At 54.3% G+C, this 26,721-nt stretch overlaps 1 protein-coding gene across 4 annotated transcripts in view; it reads left to right on the top strand.

Annotated features, from left to right (window-relative positions):
• Positions 1-26,721, top strand: part of CHST8 (carbohydrate sulfotransferase 8) — a 113,976-nt gene that overhangs the window by 34,694 nt on the left and 52,561 nt on the right. The window contains exons 1-3 of one of the 4 annotated variants that reach the window (XM_070498755.1): positions 12,385-12,620; positions 16,565-16,780; positions 19,108-19,332. In XM_070498755.1, coding sequence (XP_070354856.1) covers positions 16,651-16,780; positions 19,108-19,332 — 355 coding nt within the window. In that variant the 5' untranslated portion in view covers positions 12,385-12,620; positions 16,565-16,650. Of the gene's footprint in view, positions 1-12,168; positions 12,621-16,564; positions 16,781-19,107; positions 19,333-26,721 lie in introns of those variants that run through there. The other 3 variants (XM_070498754.1, XM_014838165.3, XM_014838166.3) reach the window with 3 other exon arrangements.

The following is a 26,721-nucleotide window of genomic DNA, read 5'->3' on the forward strand; positions in this document are numbered from 1 at the left end:
CTCATGGCCAGCAAGTGGACCTAAGATGCACATCAATATCGAAGCATCAAAGTGAAACACGTGTCATTTTCAACATCAAAATAAAGCCCTCTTCTCAAAGTGTCAGTTCTCAGATTTTCGTGTTGTGGCTGAGATTTCCCACCTGGACTATTCACCGGCCTCTGCTCCTGCCCTTGCCTACCGATGTGGCCAGACGGGCCCCACTGAAATCCAAGTCGGGTAATGTCCTTCCTCTGCCCCATCTCACTCAGAGTAAGAGCCAACGTCTTTTCAATGGCCGACATGACTGTCCCACCCCCATTGCTTCTCTGACTGTATCTCCTTTCTCTCTTCTTCATGGTGGCTTCTCCCTGGACACACTGGGTGTCAGGAATGCTCCCGTCCCAGGGCCTCTGCACAAGTGGTTCCCTAGATATCCACGTGGTTCAGATGTCTTCTCAGTGAGGCCTCCTCCCACACGCTTAGGTCTTGAGACCTGCCTCCAGCCCCCAGCCCTCCCATTCCCCTCACCCTGCTCTGTTTTCCTTTCTCCACAACATTTATCACCTGCTAACGTTATTTGTAATTCACTAATTTATTATGTTTATAGCACTGTGTCCCTTCTGGCTGGAATGTAATTCTATGAGGGCAGGATCTTTGCTTGTTCATGGTTGGGTCCCAACGGCCTAGAATGGTGCCAGCCATGTCGAAGGTGCTCATTAAATATCCTCCACGTGCGCGGTTACCTCTGGGGGTGGGGCAGGAAGGGATAAGAAGGAGACGCCAAGTCCTGGTAGTCGTTTGATTCTTTGAGCTGAGGGTGAGCGCACTGGTCGTTCTTTTTATTATTTATATGTATATTTCTATAGCTGAAATATTTCGTAATGAATTTTTAAGAGTCAAACATGGGCAAAAAGTAAAATTTATAGGTGGTTTGTCTAAGTAGGCAAGTCCCTTCTGCATCCGAACATATTGCTTCGTTTTTGTGCACTGTCTTATGTCAGTGACTGAAAGTGCAGGTTCTTAGGCAGCTGCAGAGGGCTAGGAGGAGAAGGGCTCTGACAGACAGGGCCGCCTGGCTTGGAGGGTGCACGAAATGAATGGAGCTGACTTGCAGAGCGGACAGAGCGTGCTGGGGACAGATGAGAAAAGAGGTAGAGAGTCAGCCAGGATCATCACAGCCCTGGGCAGCTTCTGAGAGCAGGTGCCTGGGGCTGGGGGTCAGACGACCCTTGGCAGCAGGGCTCACATCCATTCTGTTTGCCAGAGGAGAGAAGGAAAGAGAAACGATGTTTTCTGAGCCACCCAGAAGGATAAGACCAGAACTGAGAAGGCTGAGTTCCAGGACCTGGTCAAAGATGTTAGACAGAGGACTTCCCTTGGTCCGGATTGACCTGAGCAAGACAGAACTCCCGACTTAGCCCCATAAGATTCCCAAATCCCCAAAAGGAGAGCTAGCTTCTGGATTGGAATTTAGTCATGTTGGGTTTGCGTCTGTGACACTGAGGGAACAAGAGTCTTGTCCCAGTGGAAGCTCTGGCCCACCCAGGCCGGTGGTCTGTGGACAAGGTGAGCTGGTCAGTGTCCAGGCCTCCTGGCTGGGAGGACGCATCTCGTCCCTGCACCTGCTGGGCAGGTTCCCAGACGTCGATCAATGCCCCTGGTTTGATTTCTTCAGAGGAGAGCCATTGATCAGGCCAGACGGGAAACAAGTGGCTGCGATGAGGACCAGTGAATATTCATTTGGAAATGTCAGTGAGCAAGCAGAGATGATGCTGTCGGTGACTTGCCTGGTGGGATCGATTCTGCACTTGAGGTGAACTAGATGTCTACAGGCGCTGAGGGCTCAGACCAGGGAGCCTGGGTAAGGAGGTTTGAAAGGGGCCAGAGAATGTTTGGAACAGCGAGGTCAGACCTTTCCCTGGCATCTTATCCCTCTTCATGGTTCTTGAGATGGAAGGTGGGCTGACAGAGTGTGTTTATAGGGTGTGGGTGGGTATCCTGTCTGGGGCCTGTCTTCAGTTGGTCACTCTCTCCACAGTTGCCACTAGGCCTGGGGACATCTGTGTGCATGGAAGGGGTTGAAGAGCCTCAGGACACACAGTGTCTGGGAGACAGGAGGGGTCTGCTGAGCCTGCCCTAGTCTGCGGGTCCCACTTCCCCTCTGGGCACACTGGGGCAGCTATTTCAAGGATGTCCCGCTGCAGTGGTCTCTAGTCTTTAGCTGAGGCCTTCTCCCTGCTTTGTTCAGTGCATCCCAGCTCTGCACAGATGGGGGCTGGGGCCAGGATAGGCTGTGAGATTTGGGACCAGAGTCCTGTATTGTGGTGCCTTCTCACCCTGGGATGGATGGATGGATGGATGGATGGATGTTGGATGGATGGTGGGATTCACCTACTTTGCTCTGGGAGCACTGGTCCCTGGCTGGAAGCTTCCTAGACAGAGGCGGGAGGTCATCGCTGCTGTCCTGGGAGGCCAGGGGCCCTGCCAACTCGTTGCCGGGTGCACTGTTACTTCAGTGTGGCCTGCGTCTCCCCGCAGCTCTAATTAACCATCTGCATGAGCTGCCATCCACATGGGGGAGGGGCTTGGTCCCGTTTCTCTGTGCAGACTCCTCAGCTAATGAGGGGGTTTGTGAAATTTTTAATTGTGGCTTCCATGCCTGGCTTAATTATTTGCATATGGCTTTTACAAGTGGGAAGGGGACGCCTGCATGCAGCGCTCCTCAGCCCCACGTTGGACTTTAATTAAAGGCAGAACCTGAGGTCTTTCCATCACTAATGATTGTGGAAAATTAGCTTCCGATTCCCAGGGGTCACCGGAGTGATGTACCCTGAGGCGGAGAGGAGACGGAGGGGGGAGTGGAGTGGGAAGTGCAGATGGCAGATGGCCCCTGCCCCCGCCCCCCGGGGATACTCCTGAGCCCCCAACCAGCCCATCCTCCCCCACCTTCCCTCCAAGGCGGGGTGGAAAAGGGAGCCTTGCTGTCCTCTGCCAGGAAGGAGGCCTGACCCTGGGCAGCAGCTCGGGGGCAACACTGCTGAGCTGGGGGTGACGGCTGCTCGTGGTCATTCTCCTGGTGGCCAGGGGCTGGGGATGGCCAGGGCTATGGCCACCGGGCAGAGGGATGGGAGATTCTGAAACACCCACACACGTGTGCACATGCATGCACACGCCCCCATCCCTGCAGGTACATGGATACACAGGCCTTCACCGACTCCGTCCACAGGAGGGAGTCACAGAGACATGTCTTCGTGTTCACACGTGTGTGTGTGCACACACAGTCACAGACATGTGCACACAGGAGCCGAGGGCCCTCTCAGGGCCTTCCTCTGTCTCACTGTCCCTCAGTCTCTCACTGAGGCCAGTGTCTGCCGAGGAGCCGGTAGGCCGGTGCCACAGGCATGAGGTGGCTTGGTTGGGATGGCGGACTGACAGAGTCAGGTAAGGGAGGGCTTCTGAGAGCAACAGAGTGGCCTTGACCCCCTGACTGACACAGGGCTGTGCTGCCTGTGCCCAGGATGTGGCTTCCTCAGTCACGTGAGGCAGGGTTAATGCTGGGACTCGAAGCGGGGAGTGGTAGAGGGTACCTTCTTTGGAATTAAGCCCTGAATTCAAATCTGCCTCCACCACTCACTAGCAGTGTGGCCTTGGGTGAGTTACTCAGGCTCTCTGAGCTTGTTTCCTCATCTGTATGGGGGTTATAATTGTTCACACGGCTTTTGTATGGAGCAAAGGAGAGAATGTCACCCCTCTGCCTTGTCTCCTGTGCATTAAGATTGGGAGGGGCTGGCCCCACCCCCAGGTCCAGGGAGAGCAGTTCCATCTCACTGGTTCTGGTTACCCAGGTCTGTGCCCACCAGGACAGGCATTCCCCAATCCCTGGGCGTTGGCTCAGGGGGGTGCCATGGGCTCAGGGTCCAGGAATTTTGCTCTATGCTTGGGAATGGGGCTCCTTCTCTTCTGCCAGATGTAACAGGATGCCTGTAGGCTGGACTGTGGCTGCAGCCATCATGCAACCGTGAAGGAGCCCTGAGGACAGAGGAGAGGAGCCCGGTGACATCGTGGAGCTGTGGGATTCCCACCCAGCTGGGTTTTCTATTAACCTCCAAACACATCCTAGTTGTCGCAGGGCTCATGTCAAATGCATGGCCTGACACTGTCTGCACACAGTTGTTGGCAACCATAGAGCCAGGCAAGAGCTGGTCTCCTGGCAACACCCCAGCCCCTTCCCGTCCCACCAAGGACACTGCCCTGTAGGTCAGGGCTGAGCTTTCTCAGCCACAGGGGCTGTATTACTTTGCGGAAGGTGCCGTTACAAAATGCTACAGGCTGGGGGCTTAAACAACCATAATTTATCGTCTCACAGTTCTGGAGGCTAGATGTCTGAGATCAAGGTGTCAGCAGGGGTGGTTCCTTCCAAGCGTGGTGTGGGAGGATCTGTTTCAGGCCTCTCTCCTAGCTCGGGGGGCTTGCTGGCAGCTTTGACATTCCTTGGCTTGTAGATCTCTCTGCCTTTATCCTCACACAGCAGTGTCTCTGTGTGCCTGTCTGTGTCCAGATTTACCCTTTCTATAAGAACACTGAATTAGGGGCTCACCGTACTCCAGTGTGAGTTCATTTTAACGAATTACCTCTTCAATGACTCTGTCTTCAAATAAGGTCACATTCTGAGGTCCTGGGGGTTAGGACTCCAACATATGAATCTTGAGGGAGACACAATTCAACGCATAGTAGGTGCCTATGAATGTGAGTGTGAGTGTGTGTGTGTGTGTGTGTGTGTGTGTGCCTCTGCTGGGTGGGGATCCTGTGCCACTACGCCCTTGTCCGGCCGCCGTGACTGTCCTCCAGGCAGAGGCAGATGTCCTGAGCTGGAAGCCCATGTTTCTGTGTGAGTGCCATCAGTTACAGAGCTGTAGGAAGCAGCTCCTGACTAGTGGGGCTGTGCAGCCTCTCTCCATACCAGCTGACTCACAGGCTTTTTCTTCCCTCAGCTGATTTTGCACAAAATTCCTTGAACTGTTAGGTATCATTTTTAATCCAGAGGTCAGATGCCTCTCCGCCATCAAGGCTATGCTTTTCATGGCAGGGGTGGCAATGGGTGGATTCCAGGCCAACTCCGGCTTGGACATGAGTTTTGATTGGCTTAAGTAGATTTTTAACATGTGCATTAGTTGCCAATTTGAGAATCAGGAAATTTCAAGTTAAAAATCCAGGTTTCCAAATTGGGAGATCTGAAGGTCTGGATCTGCTACTGAGGGTCACTGGATGTGTTGTTTTAAAAATAATTTTCGTTATAAAAGTGTCATACCATTATTATAGGAAATGAGCTGCTTCAAACTATTATTCACTGAAGGCCAACAATTGGCTACTCTGAGTCTCATCATAAAAATATCTATTTCCACCCGTCTTCCCTTTTTTCAGCAACTATGTAGGAAGTCAGGGCTCAAGGGGCCCTTTGGACGACAGAGTGGCACAAGGGCACAAGCATGGGGCCTGTGTGGATGCCATTCTGCTTTCAGATGCTCCCAGTCACCTGAGCATTTCCATCCTTGGCCCATCATTATAGCCTGGCAAAGATGCCATAGACTGCTGTGTCCAGGGATCATAAAGGTTTAGCACCTTTTCTGCTTGTGTTCTTGAAGCTGAGAGATGAGGACGCCTGGGACTTGGGACAGCAGAAAAGAGCCTGACAGCTCAGGGAGAGAAAAAACCAGACCTCCCTGTGTGTGGTTCAAGATAAGCAAAGAAGTCAGCAAAACATTTGGCAAGAAGGGCAAGACCAACCATGGATGAGCAGGTGCCCTGCAGGGGAAGTATTGGGACCCAGCCCACACTACCTGCCCCGAGCCTCCTCCCTCCACCCCAGGACAGCAGCCCATGACAGCAGAGATCTTCACAAATAGCCCTGTGGTGTCAGTCCGCCAGGCACCTGCTTACTGGTTGGGAAAACTGAAGCTCAGAGATGTAAAATGATGATGCTTGAAGTCTCCTAGTGAGAAAATGTAATGCTGAGTAGGAGATACTTGGAACCCAGTGCTCTTTTCTCTACACTAGCCTCTCACTGTTAGCTGTGTTGGGAGAAAGCCCAGGGGCTCTGGGAAAACGCAGTGGAATGCCTCACCTGGCCTGGGGGCCATCAGGGAATGGTGCTCTCACTGGAAGTGGGAGGTCAGCAGAGGCTGGATACTCACGGGCCTTGTGGGACACAGTGGGACGTTTAGGCTTGGACCGTTGGGCAACTGGGGGGCCCTCAGATGGTTTTGAACAGGCTAGTGACCGCAAATGTACTGCAGGGACTGGTGTGGAGGCAGGGAGCTGTCCAGGCTCCAGTGTTGAATCAGCCTCGCTGAGGGTCTGGAGAAGATAGGATGCATGTACCAGGAGGCTGAGTTTACAGCTGGATGTTGGGGGGAGACGGGAGGGAAGGGTAGAGTGGGCCCAGATTTCTGGCTTTCCCACACCCCATGGTGAAAGAGAGGGAAGGCACTGAGGGTCAGTGGGGTGGAGGAGACTTGAAACACAGGATGTCAGCTGGAGGGAGACATGAGGCAGAGACTCATGGAGGAGGCAGGCTCCTGTCTCAGGCATAGCCATTCATTAGAACTTTCAGGTCACTCATAGCCCTGGCCCCATCCTGGAACCAGAGAGAAACCCAACTGACCACAGAGCAACCAGAATAGGGCCAACAGACTTGACCGTTCTACCATATTTTCAATCTTTGAGCCCTCAGATTGGAATAAACCAACCTATTCTGAGGAGAGCTCCAGGGAAAATCATGCCAGACTAGTGGGGCTCAGCCTTGGACCAGCTTAGAGAGGCTAGCCTGCTCCCAAAAAGGATGGCTGTGCATGTGCACTGTGCAGACACACAGGGCACACCTGCTGGACTCCACATAACCTCAACTCAGAGGACCCAGCTGGCCCTTCTGTCCAAGCATCCCTCCCCCTCTGCCCTCCTCTTACTAGCTCTCTTTGCTTACCACACATTGCCTGAGTACCTACTCTGTGCCAGGCACTATTGGCAGCTGGGAACACAAAGACAAGTCCTCTGAGGCCTCCTTGTTCCAGTCATAGGGAGAGGAATTCCCTGGATAGAAGCCAAGCCTCCTTGCCATCCTCTCCTCCTCTGGAGTCTGTGAACTGCAGTTTGCAGCTTCGAGGCAGCTGCACCCTGCCAGGGGCCGGGGCACTCTGGGTTTGCTCATACACTCCTTTCTGTCCAGATTATATCCCAACTTTCAATTTTGAGATGTAAATATGCAATTTTTCCCCTCCCTGTAATTTTCCCTGCTGTGGCTGTGGATGTCAGAGCAGCTGGAAAAAGTGAGTAGCTCAGTGCTTTCTTAAAGTAAAAGGAGGCCGTGCAGCATCACACAATGTCTGCTGTTCTTGGCGAGATCCAGTGGCTCTGCTGGGGGGAGATGCTCTCCAGGCTGTACTGTCAGGGGAACTTTGAACCCAGATAATCCACGTCCCCGCCTTCCATTAGTGATGAGATAATTGCTAAGAAGTAAGCGTGTGTGTGCACGCACATGCATGCGTGGGTGTGCAGGGATGTCGGTAGAGGTGAAGCGAGGGTATCTGCTTACACAAACTTTCTTCATGTTCCCCTGGAGACTTCCCAACCTTCATGTCTCAGTAACTGAAGGTCAGGATAGTCTGACATATGATTTGTTTGGGAGAAGCAAGTCAGGCAGATCTGGGATGGTTTATTTACGGTGTAGCCTTGATCATATTTAGTCTCCCTGGGTCTTAACTGCATTATGTGTAAAGCAGAGTGGTGGACTTGGAGCTATGCTGTCCAAATCCCCTTCCAGGAAACACTCGCTGACTGCCCACGGGATGTGTGCTCAGCAGCCAGCCCTCAGCTGTTCAGGGATCCGCCTCATCCAAGGTCATGCCCTTCTCTACACAACCCACATCCAGCTTCTGAGTGAGGTGAGGCGTGAAGGTGCAGCCTTCTGCCTGCTGCAGGGCACTCCAACAGGTGACACCCACTCCAGAGCTCCCTGTCCAGGCTTGGTTGGACATGCATCTCTGTTCGACTTCTGCCCACTTCAGCTTCCTCCTTTTTCCTTTCACAGGTGTTGATCCTTAATAAACATCTTGCCCCCCAAACTCCATCTCAGCATCTCCTTCCCAGTCTCATTCCAGGCCTTGAGCAGGTGTTCATTACCTGTGCTCTGTAGTATTGGTTTGGATAAAGCCCACAGGAGAAAGTGGCCCTGAAATTCTGTGCCAGCTGCTGAGTTTGAAGGCCTAGCCGAGGACTCTGGAGCCAGCCTTGTCCCTGTGAAGTTCATTATCTGTGGTTCATGTCAGCCTTCCTCAAGGTTCCTCACTGAAAAGAAATTGAGCATGCAAATACTCTTTTATCATAATCACCACATATCCACAGGGTAATTCATAAAAAAGCTGGAAATATATTGAAACTCAATATTGTTTTAGTTCCAATCAATATTAATAATTGTATGCATTTTTAAAGTGCAATTTGCAATTGAAAAATGCACAAAGATCAACCAGTAGTTGCTAACACATCAGATTTTCCTATTAAAGGCATAGTCCCTTAACTTTAAAATGTTTCTTATGTAACAGAGGATGGCGCTGATCCATGAAAATGGTTATCTATTATTTACGTGCACAACATTAGAATTTGCTTCCATTATGCATGAGCTGAAAGGCCAGTAACTTTTATTTTTAAGTTCTTGATTTTTTTTTAAAGATTTTATTTTTTTCCTTTTTCTCCCCAAAGCCCCCCCCAGTACATAGTTGTATATTCTTCGTTGTGGGTCCTTCTAGTTGTGGCATGTGGGACGCTGCCTCAGCGTGGTCTGACGAGCAGTGCCATGTCCGTGCCCAGGATTCGAACCAACGAAACACTGGGCCGCCTGCAGCGGAGCGCACAAACTTAACCACTCGGCCACGGGGCCAGCCCCAGTTCTTGATTTTTTAAAAAATTAAACTTTTTATTTTGAAGTAACTATAGATTCACATATAGTTATAAGAAATAATACAGAGAAATCTAGTGTACCTTTTATCCTGTTTCCCCTGATGGTAACATCTTCAAACTATAGTACAATATCACAATGAGAATATTGACGTTGGTACAGTCAAGATAGAGAACATTTCCATCACCACAAGTATCCCTCATGTTGCCCTTTTAAATTCTTTAAAAATTAAAGGTTTGTAAGTGACAAAGGTGACTATAGATACAGTGGGATCCCATCATTGGCCTTGTTTTGATTTCTGCCTCAGAATGATTTCTATCATTGAATGCCCCAGCTGGACTCAGCGTCTAGGTTCAAACAAAGAGCAGTAGTCACCTCGGTAGGGTGTGGCTCCAGGTGGGGCTCACCTCTGCCGGGCAGACCTCAGGGGAGTATGGCTCTGTTGATCGGAAGGAACCTGAGAACACAATTTCCAATTTGTCACTCGCATCTGGGGCCTTTGTTCCCTCCACGAGGACAGAGTTGTCTTGAAGGGAAACAGCTTGGCAGCTTTGGTCCATAGGGGCCCAACAGTGACCCAGACTTCTGGCAAAGGACAAGTGGCAGGTGTGGGTGAGGGACACCCTTGGCAGAGGTCCACGCACCCTGCCAGAAAGCGGCCTCCTGCAAATGAAATTCACAAGGTACCTTTCTGCTCTCGAAGACATTTATCTCACACCGGAGCTCAGGAGATGTGGGAACTCGTCTACAGTGGGTATTCTGGATGGAGACTGATTCTGAGATGAGGAAAGTCAAGTCCTGGGGGTCACCCAGCTGATCAGAGTGACAGCCAAGCCAGGAACCTGGGCTCCCCACTCCCACCTTCATGTCCATCCTGTGATGTCCAGCTGCTTTGTTCAGGCTGTCTGGGGCCACAAATCCAGCTCCCCCATGTCCTGTCATGTTTCACGTAGGCATGAACTGGACCGCTCTGGTCCTCATTGGCTCCTGGGCCCACACACAGTCACCTGTGAGATGAATGAAACTAATAGATAGAGAGTGATTTCTGCTCCGCATCAACCTTTAGTTTGCTTTCATTGATTTTTTTTTAAAGATTGGCACCTGAGCTAACATCTGTTGCCAATCTTCTTCTTTTTTTTCTTCTTCTTCTCCCCAAAGCCCCCCAGTACATAGTTGTATGTCCTTCTGGTTGTGCTATGTGGGATGCCGCCTCAGCATGGCCTGATGGGCAGTGCCATGTCCAGGTCCAGGATCCGAACTGGTGAAAACTTGGGCCACCAAAGCGGAGGGCACGAACTTAACCACTCGCCCACGGGGCTGGCCCCTATTGAATTTTTTTTCTTGTGATAAAATATACATAATATAAACTTTACCATTTTAACCATTTTTAAGTTCAGAGGCATTAAGTGCATTCACATTGTTGTGCAACCATCACCACCATCCATCTCCAGAACTTTTTCATCTTCCCCAGCTGAAACTCTGTATCCATTAATTTATAATTCCCTGTTCCTCCCTCCTCCATAGCCCTGGTAACCACTATGCTGCTTTCTGCCTCTGAATTTGACTACATGGAATCATACAGTATTTGTCCTCTTGTGGCTGGCTTGTTTCACGTAGCATCATGTCTTCAAGGTTCATCCATGTTGTGGCCTGTGTTGCTTTCATTGAATTTTGATCAACACCTTCAAACTGTAATCTTGTCTGGGAGTTTCCTAGCATCATACTATGTATTTGGGAATATTCCATTTTATGGCATCTAAGTGACTTGTATATTGTTGGTGCATATATTATGCATGTTAATATACATGTATATATAGAGATAGAGTCAACATTTACTTCTACAAGTGTATTAGTCTTCAAGCCCCATGACTTGAAATCTGGCCTACCAACACCAGGATACGAAGCGGCAGCCTGGGGGTGAGCATCCTTGGGTCCTGGGGAGTGTCAGGTTCCATTGGGCTCGCTGGTTGAGTTCACTTCCCTCTGCCTCTTCTCTCATACTCTTCAGACCTGATTCTAACCCAGATCTGATCAAAGCAAACCCACGGCTCCCTGAAACAGAAATGACCTTTTTAAAATTCCAGGTTCATGAAGCACCTCTCTGCAGATGGCCCGAACACCTCCATCTATTAACTCGCGCTCGTTCAACATGCAGTGGGGGTTATTGATCCCCTTCCCTGTGCCAGGCAGTGTGCTAAGTGCCGGGAATACAAAGAAGAGGAGAAGCCCCGACGCTGTTGCTGGGGCTCTGAGAGTCTGAGACAGGCGTGGAACGCACCCCACGCAGCGGGGGAAGGGCCATAACTGAGGCACACATGGTCACAAAATTGGGGGTAATGAGTCCCCAGTCCACTCTTCCAGGGCGGGGGTGGGGGGGGGACTTGTTTTCTCTACCTGCAGAATTACTGTGCCCTACCCAGTCCTGTTGGGATAAAATGCCCTGAAAATGTAAGAAATATCGGGCAGAGATAGTGTCCATGGTATGGTTCTGCCCCTAACAGCAGTCGGGGCCCTGCAGCCTGTGGCACCTTGGCCAGCTCTCAGGACCCTTTTCTGTAGCCGTGTGCTTGCAGGCTTCTCCTCAGCCTCTTCATGTAAGCAATGGTGGGAAGCTGGGCTGTCGTGTTCCTAGAGGGGTTGTAGGGACAAAGTTTGGGGCTATTTGAGGCTGATTTACGCCTCAGCTTCCACCTTTAGGGCCCCCTTTCTCCCCACCTGCAGAGAGCATGGGGGGATTGGAGGAAATCCCTTCCTTGTAATAGGGAGGTCAATGGCAGGCAAATTGCCTCCCCAGGAGTGGGGTCAGCCATGCGGCCCGTTTGCTGAGGCTGGCCCTGGGCATTTCAGGACCACGGTCAGCGCTCTGTGGGTCAGCGGCGGGCCAGGAGCAGGTCAGAGCCCGCAGCCCCGCTCGCTCAGAGTCTGAGCGCGTGCAGCCATTCGTCATCCTCACAGAACATTGCAACTTTGTGCCTACGCAGAAAAACTGGATGGACTCGTCCCAGAGTCTGCTGCTGCCGCCGCTGCCACCGTTAGAGAGGTTTTAATTAGCTGCAGGATTTTAATGAGCTGAAATCAAGAAGAACCCCATCTCAGAAGTAAGCAGGAGCCACACACACACGGAAGAACTTGTCTGACAAAACAGATGGAGATGGTGTTCTCGGGGGACTGGGCTGTGTGCTCCGATTCGGCGAGGAGCAAATGAGTTACTGAGGCCAGGAGGCTGAGGAGGGAAGCTGGGAGGTGAGCCCTGGCGCCAGCCTTGGCGGGGGCATTGCCGGGGGCGTGGCCCCCTCTGCCGCCACGGCAGAAAGCTCGGTGCCGGATTCAAGGTGACGGCAGTGCCTGGCTCCATTCTCCTCAAGTTGCCATAGCAGCCTCTCTCCCGATGAGCAGCTTCTCCTGGAGCCCTCAGCCGGGAGGGACGTCATTGTTCGCTCCCGCCCGTGCGAGGAGGAGACTGACTGGACAGAGAACTTTCCCGGGTCCAGGATCCACACACCAAGTGGGTACACCATGGGCGCATGGCCGGATGCCTCCTGCTGCCTCCAGTGGGGTGCAGGGGCGGGTCCTCACAGCCAGAGGGGGTCCTCTGGGTGACTGAGGGGAGCGTCCAGGCCTTGGAGCAGCCGCAGCCAAGCGTGTCCTTGGAGCCGTCCGTCGGTCGCCTGCCGGCCTGTCGCCACTGGAGGTGCGTGTGTTTTGGCTGGATTCCCACGTCCTTGCTTGTGCCCTGAAGTGAATTTTCCGAAGAGACAAATTTTTAAATCAGATAAATAAGGAAATGGGAGGAATCCTTGGCCCTGCCCTGTGTCCCAGGAGGTATTTACAAGATTAATTGGATTTTTCTTTCTTACAGTAAAAATTGGTGACGCAATTCAGGCCTCAGGGAGAGAAGCCCCTGGGAGGACTAGGAGCTGTGAGTGAGCAGGACAGGACCTTCTGGAAACTCAGTGGGCTGCTTTTTTTTTTTTTTTTTTTTAAAGATTTTATTTTTTCCTTTTTCTCCCCAAAGCCCCCCCGGTACATAGTTGTGTATTCTTCGTTGTGGGTTCTTCTAGTTGTGGCATGTGGGACGCTGCCTCAGCGTGGTTTGATGAGCAGTGCCATGTCCGCGCCCAGGATTCGAACCAACGAAACACTGGGCCGCCTGCAGCGGAGCGCGCGAACTTAACCACTTGGCCACGGGGCCAGCCCCTCAGTGGGCTGCTTTTTTTTCTCTCCTGACCCCTCCCCAGCTGCCCACTCAGTAATTTGAATTTTCTTATTGTCTGTTGGTCTTGAGAGGAAGACAGGAGGTAGGGGAGGGCTTTCCACTCGTCATTGGAGCCAAGAGTGGTGCAGTGTGGGGGGCATGCCACAGTCCCAGGTGGGAGCAGAGGCCTGGGAATGTGTTTATGGGGCCCCAGGCAGGCTGGCCCCGGTCTGTGACAGATGGTAGCATCCACTCCCTAGGCAGCAACTTGACTCTCAGGTGAAGGAGACGAACAGCCTTTGGAGCAGCATCTCCCCAATACCTTGAAAATAACGTGTGAGTTTGAAGACAAGGACCCTCAAGGGAACAATAGGGGGTCATGTGCACACCTCTGAAGTGTCTGGTGGTCTGTTGGCAACCTCCCATCTACCCCCCACCTTTAAAGGAAGGAGGTTCCTGCAGATTCTGTGATATTGGCCCCCTCCTGGGGTGTTGAAGACCCAGTCAGACTGCAAACCAGCCCCCCAGGAGGGGAGGCACGCCAACCTTTTGATTCTGGTTTACACAGAGCAGGGAGTTAGCTGTCAGATGGTCTCCAATGAGAGCAAACACTGAGAGGAGGATTCTGGTGGGGAGGCTGGAGTCTGATGCCTAGGGGCTGGGTGGGGAAACCGTGTGCAGCTCCAGCTCCAGCTTGCCTGGGCATGGAGAGGGGACTGGTGTCTCTTGGGGGCGAACCAAGGGGAGGGTCTCTGAAATGAGACACTCGAATGGTTAATGTTCTTGCCACAGTGAAGGTGCAGGTGCTGGGGCATTGTTCTCTGCCCCCCAGCCATGGATGGGCACATGGTCGTCCTCTCTCCCTGCTTACGAAATGTCCTGATGTCAGAGGCCACCCGGGATCAGATTGGCCTCCTGGCCTCGTGTCTGACCTGGGAGGCCGGGGTGGCTGCAGGAAGTGTGCCAGCACCACGGCCAGCACAATCAGGGCTTTGTGGTGGTTTCCCTACAGCTGGGGCCTGGCCAGGGACTGTCAGTGGGGTGCGTGTGCAGGCACTCACCACGTGCGTTGCGCCCGGGCATGCGTGTGCCTACGTGTCAGTGCACACGTGTCTGCTTCAGAAAGGCCTTGAGCTGCTTCTCCTGCTTTGCGCCTAAAGGTCTTGTCCCCGTTGCATCAGTGTATGTAATGTCACTCCCACTCTTCCCATGACTGCCTGGGCACCCCAAGGGGTTAAGCCAACTACTTGGGGGGAAGGAGCAGAGTGAGGGTGGGAGAGAACAGGTCTGCCTCCCCCATCATGGCTCATATCCCCCTGGACCTGGAGGCTGGTCCTGCACGCCGTGCTGTCATCACTGAGGGACCAGCTTGGAAGACCGAGGGGCGTGCTGCATGCAGCCTTGGGAGTGGCCTTGTCCTTCAGCAGAGCCTGGGGCCTGTACTGACACATCCATGTCTTCGCAGGTCGATGAGCCAGGCTCCCAGGACTGTCCCACCCAGGGCAGCCATGGAGGGAGAGGCCACCATCCCTCGTGAGGGTCTTCAGGATCTGAGCCTTTGGGGACATGTGGCTGCCGTTTTCACCCACTGCAAGCCCGGGGCAGCATTGTCTCTGGTGATGGCAGGAAGCAGCGGTCTTTCTCTGGGGCGGGGACCATTGCAGTGAGGTCGGGGCCAGCTGAAACCCTGGAGCCAGCTCCAGAGACAGGGCCGAGCCGGCTCAGCTCAGCATCTCGGGTGTAAAGGCTGGGCAGTCGTGGGAACCACCTGTGCAGCACGGCCCCGAGAGCTGGCGTTCAGGCGCGTTTCCCGTGCACAGAGGCCTGGGGCAGGTTAATTAAAGTTAACTGAGTGAAAAAATAATTACAGAGACTGCAGAGGGAGAAACCCAAACCTGCAATTTAACGCTCCTCAGCCCCAGAGCTTTGCTGAGAACGGTCTCGTCCTGGGTAATTTTTGTCTGGCAGGGGAGGGAGGGCCTTCTCTTCCTATCCCTTCCTGCCTCGTGCCACACAGGCTGGATGCAGAGGGACAATAGCTGGGGCCTCCTCCCCCAGCACCTGGGCGCCGAGTCAGGGATGGGTCCCCTGACGAAAGTCCAGTGCCCGAGGAGACCCCGGGCAGGGAATCATCCTTGTACCAAGCACGTCTGGTCTGGGGCCTGACCAACCACCCAGTTGTGGTCTTATAGGCTGCTGGGATTGCCCACCTGGCCTCATCTCCCTCGGGCACTGCCCCATGCCATGGGGGAAGCTCCTTGCCAGGTCCTTGGGTGGAAGGAGGGGGGTGTCCCTGGGCCCCGGGCAGGTAAGAATGGGTGAAAGTAAGGGGACAGAGTGACCCTTCTTCACAGGGTAGGTCCTGGGATCCCTGTCCCTGTAGCACGGCTCCCTGTGCCAGTTCTTCCTCAGCACCCATGCCAGTCCACCGTGCCCGGCCTCACGGCAGGAACTTACATCCTTTCTTTGAGCAGATGGCCTTGGCATGCCCCCATCTTGACCCACAGCCTGGCCCGTTTGGGGTCACTGGGATTGGTATTTGGGATTTCTCCCCCTTCAGGAGGAACCGGGGTAAAGGGGCAAGTCACATGGGCTGCTCTGGGTCTGCAGTGGCCAGAGCAGATGAGCAGAGTGCACAGACACATGAGCGACGTTGGCTCCAGCCTCTGAGCCTATGAGCCTAGGATCTGTCAGATGTGGGTCTGGCTGCCCTGCTTCAGCCCCACCCCCAAGGGCCTCGAGAGTGGGGACAACCGTGACAGGCCAGAGCTTCAGCTCCTGCTGGTGTGACTATCCAGTGGGGCCTTGATCCAGCCAGCCCATCCATCAGTCTGTCAGGGAGGGACAGCTCTGGCTGGTGTGTGGGTGTGGCCAGGTGGGGGAGTCAGTCTGTCCCTGATCCTCTGGGCCCGGCAGGCTCCTTCTTAAAGCCCCTGTTCTGTGGAGACTCTTGTCCCCAGCATCCCTTAGAGAGGAGCCAGGGCAGAGATCCGAGGGCATCTGTGTCCACTGGGCCAGTTGTTAGGGACAAGGACCAGGATGCCTGCCTGTCCCCAGACACCCCCCGCCGTAGGATCACACATGCCTATTTGGAGGCTCAGAGAGCCTGGACAGTGCAGGAGGTGGCTGCTGTCACCGGCTGCGGGTCTGGGGCTCCGCCCTGGGCTCCCCCTGGCAGAGGCCAGAGTCTCTCCATGGTTTTTCTGGGGGTGCCACTACAGAAGACCCTGGCAGGAAGCTGATGTCCCAGCCACAGGTGGTGCCCCGACTTCACTCAGCCTCCTTGGCCTTGACTAGGTGGAGGGAGACACCTGAGTAAGTTCTGAAGGGCAGAGGGATCCAGGGATCACGCTTGGTCCCGCGCACTGACTGGGATCTCAGCCTCCCCGGACGGCCTGTGCCTCGGTGATGGACCATCTTTCTCCCCCTCTGCCCTGTAGACCGTGGCCTGATGGACGCCTGGTGTGGACGATGAGGGAAGAACATGCCTCCCACACCCGAGAGGTGACCCCGGAGCGAGCCCCGGATGACCTCGCGAGCCGGAACAATGCGGCTGGCCTGCATGTTCTCATCCATCCTGCTGTTCGGAGCCGCGGGCCTCCTCCTCTTCATCAGCCTGCAGGACCCCTCGGAGCTCGCCCCCCAGCAGGTGCCAGGTGAGCCCGTGCTCTTGGCCCCGCCTCCCTGCCCGACATGCGGGCCTTGGCTGCTCTGGTCCGAGTCTGTGCTGAGATGCCCGGCTGGCAGAGGAGGGGTCCTGGCCCACTCCTGGCAGTCATCAGCCTCAGTGTGGGAACGCTGTGTCTGATGTCAGCCTCAGCCTCAGGGTTCTGGCCTCTGGCCTCTGGCTGGTGCATTCCTCTTGGGAATGATGGCCGGGCTTGCCCATCTCTCAGCCAGTTGTTGCTTTTGGTGAAACTCAGATTTAAAGAAGATTCTGCCACCTCTTGGGGCCTTTTCCACATGGTCTAGAATGTCAGAGGGTGAATGACTTTTCCCTGAGGCTGTGCCCCCTGAGGGGGACTCTCTTTCTCTACCTAGCCCTCAGGACCCCTCGAATCCAGCCTCTTGGCCTCGGCAGAGGGGGTCAGGGTACCTCCAAGCTTTGTGAAGCCAAGACTGCTCCTGCTGCCTCCCATCCCACCCCGTGACCCACGGCAGGGGCGCATCTGTCCTGAGTCACAGAGGTCTGCTGGGGCCAGGTGGGAGGGCAGTGAGGGGAGAGCAGGACGGGTGGTTCTGGAGCCTCAGGGCAGACGGAATGTGGAGAGGGGAGCTCGGGCAAGGTGCCTGCTGCTGGGACACAGCCTGGCCCCAGAGGGCACAGCAGGTTTGGAGGGCAGCAAGCCCGGGGCCGCGGCCAGGCATTGCTCTGCTTGGAGTGAGAGGAAAGCACTGTTGCACCGCACCAGCATCTCTCAGCAGTGGTCCTGGGGCTCTGTTGGGGGGGGGTGGTGTCTGTGAAGAAGGGGGGCTAGGGGTTAGGCAGAGGATTCTTGCCCGTCCCTGTCTGCAGCCCATGGCACAGGAGGGCAGGGCATGGCACAGGGGTATCTGGCACTCAGTGGGGCCCAGGGTCCTCAGCCTGCAGCCTGCTCCCCCAGCCCCGCCTCAGTTCTGTGCCTCACTCTCTCAGGGCAGCTCCAAGTGCAGGCTGAGGGCACATGGCAGCAGGTGGAAAGGCAGGAGCTCGAGGAGACTAGGGTTGGGCCTCAGAGGCCCTGGTTGGGAGGCTGATTCTTCCATCGGAGAGTCAGTGAGAGGTAGTCAAGGCAGTAGGCCCCCCGAGATGGTGACGAGTCATCAGTGCAGACTCATGCCTGGGCTGGACCTTCACAGGTGGTAGCTGTTAAAATGGGTCTGGCTGTTCCGCTGCTTCTGAAGAAGCAAGGATGCGTGACCGAGCTGGCTTCTCTGCCTGGACTTTGCAGCCTCACCTGAGCCTTAGAATGGCTGATGACACCGTGTCAGCTGAAGCCGGCCCCACAGGGCAGTGCCGTCAAGCAGACTGAGAGTTGCTCCCTGCAGTGGTGTGTTGTCTGTGCGGAAGTGAGCTCCTGAGAAAGGGCCTTCCAACACACCTTGGGGTGACTCGTGCATCCTTGGTGTGTGTGTGGTTGGGCGCACACATGGGCAGGGGGTCCTCATGTCTGGTGTCTCTGTTCTGTGGGACAGAGACTGGGAGAGAAGGTGTGAGTGCGTCTGTGAGGTCCACCTGGGGTGGGGGCCATGCGCCCATCCATGGTATGCTCCAGGGGCAGATGCGATATTCCTGGGTGGGGGTGGGGTCTGGTGGCAGCTGGCAAAGCAGAGCACTTGCTCCTCGTGTCTTCTGTGGGCAGTGGATTCCTGCCCCTCACAGTGGCCAGCCTTGCCCTTTACAGCAGCCCCAGTGCACCCACGTGCGGATCTCCTCAATGACCAGTGGGCGGGGGCTGGCAGGACGGCTGGGATTCTCGGGTGGAGTGGCGAGCTAGGAGAGGGGCGCAGAGCCTTGGGCTGGCCGGTCATGTAGAATGGGCCGAAGCCGAGGCTAGCATCCCCTGTAGCAGCGCGGGGGCAGACCCAGACAGGCAGCACACCTGGGGTTTATGCCATGTTCTTCTGGCTGTGAATGGAGCTGGACCACGCTCACCTCGTGCCAGGTGACGGGCAACCTTGACGTTGTATGTAAATCGCATCAAACGTAGTCATAAACTTTAAGTAATGCTTATGTTACTTTCCCTGGGCAAAGTGTTCCTGACTCAGGCTGTTTGTGTTGATTTGTTACTATTCATTTATTCTTTCCCTGTACTTCTCACAGCAGCCTAATTGTGATTCGGTACCAAGAAAGCAATATCAAAGTAATTTTCCACAACATTAGTTACAATTTTCTTCTGATCTTTCAAGTGAAACAATCCCATCCTGTTGGCTTCTCTGAGCATATAAAACTTGATTACATTTATCTGTTGGAAACCAGTGCTTACAAAGTGCATGTCTCCAGTTGCATGGGTGGGTGGCCCCAAGGGCCCCGGACAAGTCTTCTCCCTGTGGACTTCTACCGTGGGAGGTGCAGATGCCGGAGGCTGCCCTGCCATCCGGATCGGGCGAGGCCTCTGGGGGCCCATCTACAGAAGAAATTCCTCGCCGGCATCTCTGGCTTTCACAGCGGCAGAAACTTTTCTGGGAACGGACTGTCTGGGATCCGCTGTTGGTGGCACTGACCAAGGTGAGAGGAAGAGGATGGGCAGGTAAAGATCCAGAAAGGAGCTGGAGAAGGTGGGTGGGAGCCTTTAGTTGCCTGTGGTCCCTCTGAGTCCGGTGTCGTTCAGATTTCTCCCATGCAGCTACCAGGTGTCAAAGCCCCTGAACTTCGTGCGGGCCAGTCAGCAAACCTCACCTGGGTCGTGCGTTAGTTGGAATCTTATGGGGTTGCCAACTTTCATAAATCAAGCCATGTTTTTAAAAATGTTTTCTATATTTTAAATTAAACTTTTTGAAACGTGAATTGCTGCTGGTTAAGCTACCTTCATTCTAAGATTAGATTTTCTTGTGTATCAGAGAATTCACCTATCCAGCTATTTTCCGGTGTCCAGTGTTGCCAGACCCTGCGGCTTCAGGGAACTCACTTCTTGACCCGGGAGACAGACTTGACACTTCCCCAGGTGGAAAACGGGGAGACCCAGCCAAGATTGGGAATAATATCCCCGTGAACTTGTTTTGGGGGCTGCAGAAGGTGATTCCATATGTGTGGTTGAGCAAACGGGGTTTTTTTTTTTTTTTTTTTTACCTTGGGAAGATTCACCCAGAGCTAACATCTGTTGCCAATCTTCCTCTTTTTTTTACTTTCCCAAAGCCTCGGTACATAGTTGTATATTCTAGTTGTATGTGCTTCTAGCTCTTCTATGTGAGCCACTGCAACAGCATGGCTACTCACAGATGGGTGGTGTGGTTCCACACCTGGGAACCAAACTCAGGCCGCTGAAGCGAAGCCTGCCAAACTTAACCACTAGACCACCAGGGCTGGCTCAAACGGGATTTTTATGAGCTGCCTTTCTGTATGAAACCTTTACGATGGAGAGTTGGAGATACACCCAAAAGTGGATTCGAATAGTACAATGAACCCTGTGCATTCATCACCCCGCACCCCCATCAAGCCCAGGCCGGCCCCTTCCAGCCCCTTCCACTTCCCTCTTATCTGATTTTGTAGTGTATACCAGATATCATATCAATTCAGCCATAAATATTTCATTATATTTCTCAGTTTAAAAGATAAGAATTCTCTTTTTTTTTTAACATTTAACAGTTCTTTAGTATCATCAAACGTCCAGTCAGCATTTGAATTTGTCTCATAAATGCTGTAAACACCTTGGCTTCCGCTTTGCTGTATCCAGTATCCAGGTAGGGCCTGCACCTTGCCGTTCACGGAGTCTTTCAAGTCTCTTTCAATCTGTGAGAGTCCCTCTCTGTCTTTGTTTCTTTCTTGCCATTTATTGGAGGAAACTAGGTCGCGTTTCCCACACTTGGGATTCTTGCTGATTGTGCCTGTTTGCTAAAGTTTAACATCGTCTTCTGTTCTTCATATTCCCTATAAATTAGGTAAATTTAGCAATAGATTTGTTTTTTCCTTCTTTTCTGGCAAGAAGTCGTGTGTGGTTCTGTGTTATTCTATTAGGAGGCACACTTCTGCCTGGCCCTCCTGTGATGTCCCTTGGCCAACGATGACTGTGCCCACACCCGGCCATTCATTCAGGGCTGCACAATGAGAACCCTTAACTTTTTTTTTGCTGAGGAAGATTTACCTTGAGCTAACATCTGTGGTCAGTCTTCCTCTCTTTTGCATGTGGGTTGCTGCCACAGCATGGCTGATGTGTGGTGCAGCTCTGTGCCTGGGATCTGAACCCATGAACCTGGGCCACTGAAGCGGAGTGTGCTGAACTTATCACCACACCGCCAGACCGGCTCCAGAGCCTCTAACCTTAATCATTCTTTCTTCATTCTTTTAAGTGGGATGGATTTTGTTTTAATGGGGCAAGGCGAGTCGTTGTCAGTGACCCATGAAGCCAAAGGGAATGGTGGGTTGATTGGCTTTTTCGTTGGTATATAAAGAAGTGTGGCCTCGTGATACAGACTCTGTCACTAGCACACTATAAGGAGTTCTTTTTTTCTTTTCTCAATGTTTGGTTCTTACAGAGTGAGTTTTCTTAAAGCAGGGCCATGCCACGTGTCAGCGAGTTGCTCTTTGCTTTCCCGAAGCTGTGAGGTTGTGGGTGGTGGTGCTGGGATGTGGAGCAGGGAAGGCAGCCACAGTGATGGCTGGGTTCCCTGCTCAGGGGCCCCTAGTGTGGACAGAGGGACTGGACAGCCCCTGATGACTTCTTGGTCTGCAGCCTGCCCCCAGCATTCCTGCCAGGGCACATGGGTCCAAGGATAATAATAATAGCAAACATTGATCTGGCATTTACCGCGTGCCAGGTCGTGGGCTAAGCACTTTACTTGTTTTAATGCATATTATTTGTATAGTAAATGAGGATGCCTATTTACAGCCCAGGTGCTGAGCCTTCACTAGGGGGGCGCGCAGCAACACTACTGGCACCACCTGCACTCTTGGGCTCTCCGTGTGCCAGGCGCTATCACAAGCACGTCACATGTATTTTGTCCTCATTTTATACTTACGAAACCGTTTGAGTTGGGTACTGTTACACCACTTGACAGACAAGACTACTGAGCTAAGAGGATAAGAGCTGCGCCCAAGGCCACACGGCTTTGCGCTTCAGAGCTGGGGTTTGTCCTCAGGCAGCCGGCTGTTACCCACTGTGCCTCCCACCCTCCCAACCACTGTGGGGCTCGGTGTTGCTGGTCTGGGCCCAGAGCGGAGGCTGGGCAGAGCGTGGATCAAGGTTTGAGGTGTGAGAGAGTGTGGTGTGGGGAGAACTCTCAGTGGATTAGGGGCTGGAGTGTGACTGGTGGATCCAGCGTGACCGCCGCTGCAGACACAGCCAGGCCTGGCACCGCGAGCCCCAGGAGCATCGCCGGGGAGTGAGCCTTTGCTGCAGGCCGCCCGGAGCTGTGGGGACTCTGAGGGGCGGGGAGCAGCCGTTAGAAAGTTGACTTAGCGGCTGCATTTCCAGGAGCTGGGGCAGGATTAGGGGAGGAGACAATCAGCACAAATAGAGCAGCTGGGAGGGGGTTGAGTGATGCTCAAGGCCTGGGTCAGGCAGGACCAGAGGGGGTGGCTTCAGGGGCATCAGGGGGTTGGGGGCAGGGAGGGAGGGTGAGGAAGGCGGCCATCTTGGTTCTGGCAGATGGGGGTCGCCCGTACCACTCGCTGAGGCAGACACCCCAGACCCGAGGAGTCTGGGGGAGGGGGCTGGAGACTGTGTGTTCCTTTTTGGGCAGATGGCATCTGAGATGCTGGGCAGGGTGTGTGGAGTTGCTCTCTAACTCCTTCACCCATGGTGTCAGACTCACAGACCTCACGAATAGGCGAGAGAAGCAGGAAGTCCCCACCCCTCCTCCACCTGCATCTCTGCTCAGAGGCCATACACTCACTCGTTAACTCTCATACACCGGAGGTCAGAATCCTGGCTGGAGGAGTCTGGAGGACTTCCTGGAGGGCTTCCTGGAGGAGGGGAGCTGTGGGTTGCTTGTTTGCCTTCTCTAGCGCACAAGAGGTGACCAGGTGCCGACCTCCAGCGGAAGCTGTGGAGTGGACTTGGGGGAGACTCTGGTGGAGCTGGAGGTCTCTCTCCAGAGAGAACACTGCTGAGCATCTTGCCGGGTATCTCACAGCTACAAGTCGACAGAGCCAGAATTCCAATGCCCGGGCACCTGACCCATTCCAGGGTTCCTGCTTTGGTCCCCTGGAGGCAGGGCTGTGATGGCTGGAGAAGCTGTGGCCCTCACTCTCCTGTAGTTACCACTGTGCCAGTGCTGAGGACGAGTCTTATCTTGTTCCCATAATGACTGTCTTTGTCCAGGTGTGTCTCCCTGGAGCCCTGCGACCCTCCACTAGGCCAGAAGCCCTGGGTGGGCCAAGGCCATAGGAGAGACTGCTGAGAGCTCACCCGTGTGAGGGTGATGGGGTAAACGGAAGCCCAGTGGCCGTCCCTCCTCCGCCCCCTCTGGGCAGTTGGGCCAGGCTGGCTCTGGGTGCAGGGCGGCCTGCTGGAGCCGGGCTGCGTGAGCCCACACTCCTTCCCGGGCCAGGCAGCCAGCCCCTTCAGTTTCCACGCAGCCATATGCTTTCCCCGGGCAGGTGGGTTTTATTAGAATCCTCTCGAGTCTGTTTCCCGAAACCATTTTCGAACGGCATTGCGGAACATCATATATATTTCCTACCAACCTTTCGAGGCTGACACATCCTTGTTGTGACTGTGCATATCAGAAGTGACATGTAATTGCAGTGATCCATCCTGTTAAGTAGCTGGCAATATATCATTGCAAAATCAGGAGGGCTGGGACTCTCCAACCTGGTGTTTCTAAACAATGCACCTGCAGCGTGTTCAAACTCTCACCAGCACCGCCGAAGCCTTGCCAGCGCCACCTCGCCTTCCCTCGCCTCACATTTCTGTGGCCACAGCAAAGAAAATTTTACTCTGGGTCCAACCACCCCCTGAGTTTTCGGTCCTCTGGAGTGCCCTCTCCTTGTCACTGGACGCACTGGGCTCTTGAAGTCAGGGCTAGGGGTCGGGGTGCATGGAATAGCTCTCCTTCCAAACGCGGCCCTTGGGCTTCCTGCCCCGCGTTCCCTGTTAACTCCAGAGCGGCTTTGTGGGGGTTCTTTCTGGTGCCACGGGGTGGGCAGTGAGCTGGGCCAGTCCAGCCATCACTGCGCCAGCAGTGGGAAGGAACCCTGTGGGCTCATTGTGAGCAACTGGAGGGCTGGAGATGGGGTGACGACCAGGGGTGGCCAGAGCCCAGGGGCACAGATGGCCAAGCCCCGCCTCGATGGGTGGGAGCCCTGAGGCAGGCCCTGCACATTTCGGGGGCGCCACTCACGCTGTGTTCCGTGCTCATTCCAGGGCAGCGTGGCCTTACACTGTGCTGTGAAGGGTGCCCCCTGGAGTTCTGTGGAGGGCAGTGCTGATGGAGGGGCCCACGTGGGGCCCCCACATGGCAATCGACCCATGAGTGCCAGAAAGAAGCGTGGTGTCAGAACATGCAGCCCTCAAGTGTGGGGGCCCGGCCCCCAGGGGGTTTGGTGGGCCCTGGGGGTGCTGGCTTTGGGGCCTTCTCTGGATTCTGCTTTTGGTTGTGGAGCTTTGTGAAGGACCCTCCCTGCCACCCTCCCTGAAGGCCCTGACCTCAGACGTACTCACTGTGGGCCCATCTCTGCAGTGGGGGTTTTCTCTGTCCCCACCCTCTCTTGCCTGAGACTGGACCGTTCCGAGGGGCAGCCCAGCCCCAGCTCCCCAGCATGTGCTTCTCTGATGCGGTCCCGATTTCTCCGGTTTCTCCACCCTCCTGCAGGTGGGAGAAACTTTTCCCTCCTCCCTGCAGAAGACGCCCTGCCGGTCTCCAGCCAGAGCCGCACTTTCCTTTCGTGTGTTAAAATAAGCTAAATGAAAAATAATGAGCATGTAGGAACTAATAACAGGAATCACCTAATTAAATTAGGAAACAGACATCATATCGCTGTAATCTGAAAATTGATATTAATAGAAAATGGTCCCAGAATTGTTATGCTAAGGGTTCCTAGGGGTGGGGAAATTAAAAAGGAGAGCAGAGGGGGAAATTGGGACAATCGTATCCAATGAGAGCACGGCTTATGTTTTAAAGGAACTACAGTAACAAGCTAAAAATAGAAGACAGGATCATTGTGTGCATCTAATGAAGTAATGGGCCAAAATGGTTTGGAAAACCACGGAGCTCCACACACGTGTATGACAATAATTTTTTAAACGAGACAGTGTAATTAAGCCTCAGTGTGCATGCAACGCGTGATAGCTGTCGGACGCCTGGCGCCGTCTCCAGTGCCTTCAGTTCCTCTTCTGTCACCCTGGGAGGGGGAACCATCATCTTCCGCTTAGTCTCACAGAGGGTCAGTGGCCTGAGCCAGGACTCGAACCCGGGTGCCCCTGGTGGCAAAGCCCTTCCTGGCTCACTCTGCCTCCTGGCCTCTTGCCACTAGTTAACGTCATAGTCTGCCTTTCTTGTGTTTTCTGATGGTTTTCTACCTTTCCTCAAGAAATGCCGACACCCAGCAGATTTTGGCGGCAGCCTGACACCCTGACTCAGCCCCAGGGCTCCTCTGGCATCGTGGTTAATCAGGCCCACACAAAAAACACCTTCTGAAATTTCAGTCCAGCTGGAAAACTGGGTCTCCCATTGTGTCTGGGCCTGGGGGGGGGGGCCGAGTGGGGCTGGCGGTTCCGATGCTTGCGCTGGCCCCAGGAAGCCCCAGTTTTGGGTTGTGTCTCCACAGCAGCCGATTGTTCCCCCAGGTCCCCCTGGGAGGGGCGGTCAGTCGGGCTCATTCACCTGTGACGTGAGTCACCCCTGAGCGGGCCCACAGCGGGGCTCAGGTGTGGGGTGACTCCTTTCCCACTCTGCCCTGCCCGGAATGAACTGGAGGGACCGGGAGGAGAAGGAGGGAGTCAAGATCTGTGTGTGAGATGCCCCAGAATTACGTGGGGTATGGGATGCCGGGACTGCACCTAGGCCAGCACTGAGCCCACTGAGGACTGAGCTAGGGTGTCGGGACGGACTCCACATGGGGCTGGACAGCCTCTCCCTCCACGTGCACCCCACACCTCCCCCACCATGGCCCCATGCACCCACCAGGCATCTTCAGGAGGGGTCACCTGGGATCAGAGCCAAGTCCCTCACTCAGCCCAGGAGGCATGCCAGGGAGAGCCGGCAGGCAGGGCAAGACGCCAGTCCCAAAGTGGCCATGGCTCCCATGGGGGCCCCTTCTGCCTGGCTTGCTTCACCGGTCAGCCCTGCTTGGCCTGCAGTCTCAGGGCAGTGGAGGGGGGCGGCTCAGGACACAGTGACTCAGAACACCGCCCTCACTGCCAGCGTGGGCAGGGTCGGGGGGATCCTAACACATGCCCTGCTAATCTTCCCGAAGTCCGAAGTCGCTAAGTGGGCAGGGGAGAAATCTTCTTCGCCGGGCGGAACAGCGTCCAAGGACAGGACTGTTGCTACGGTTGTCGTCCTTCTGCACGGCCACTGGGTGGCTTTTGTTTTTTTAAACCCTGGAAAGGTCATGGTGGTAGTTATGACAACGGAAGCGCTGGAGGGCTGATTCTGGAGGCCAGTGCACGTCCACGGGGCAGCGGGCCCATCAGGGGCGCCCTGGGGGTGGGCTGAGGCCCCCCTGCCTTGTGGGGTTCTCAGCTGGGCTCCCACTGCCTGTCCTGTGTGTGGGCCGGATCTTCTGTTTATGGTGACATTATTCATGTGGCTTTAGGGTCCGTGTGGGTCTTCTCCTTCCCAAAATATTTGCAGGAAGTTGGAGCTCCAGGCAGATCCCATCTAAGCCAGAAGCTCCCCGTTACGTATCTGCTGATGTTTTCATTATAAAGCTTGTTTCCTGGGATTTGTGACTCTGCAGCTTTAACGTGAATCATGGTGGAAGTCAGTGGACAATTCTCTCATTTAAAAGTTTTTA

This window comes from Equus asinus, chromosome 26, assembly GCF_041296235.1.
Source record: "Equus asinus isolate D_3611 breed Donkey chromosome 26, EquAss-T2T_v2, whole genome shotgun sequence".
NCBI classification, from domain to species: domain Eukaryota; kingdom Metazoa; phylum Chordata; class Mammalia; order Perissodactyla; family Equidae; genus Equus; species Equus asinus.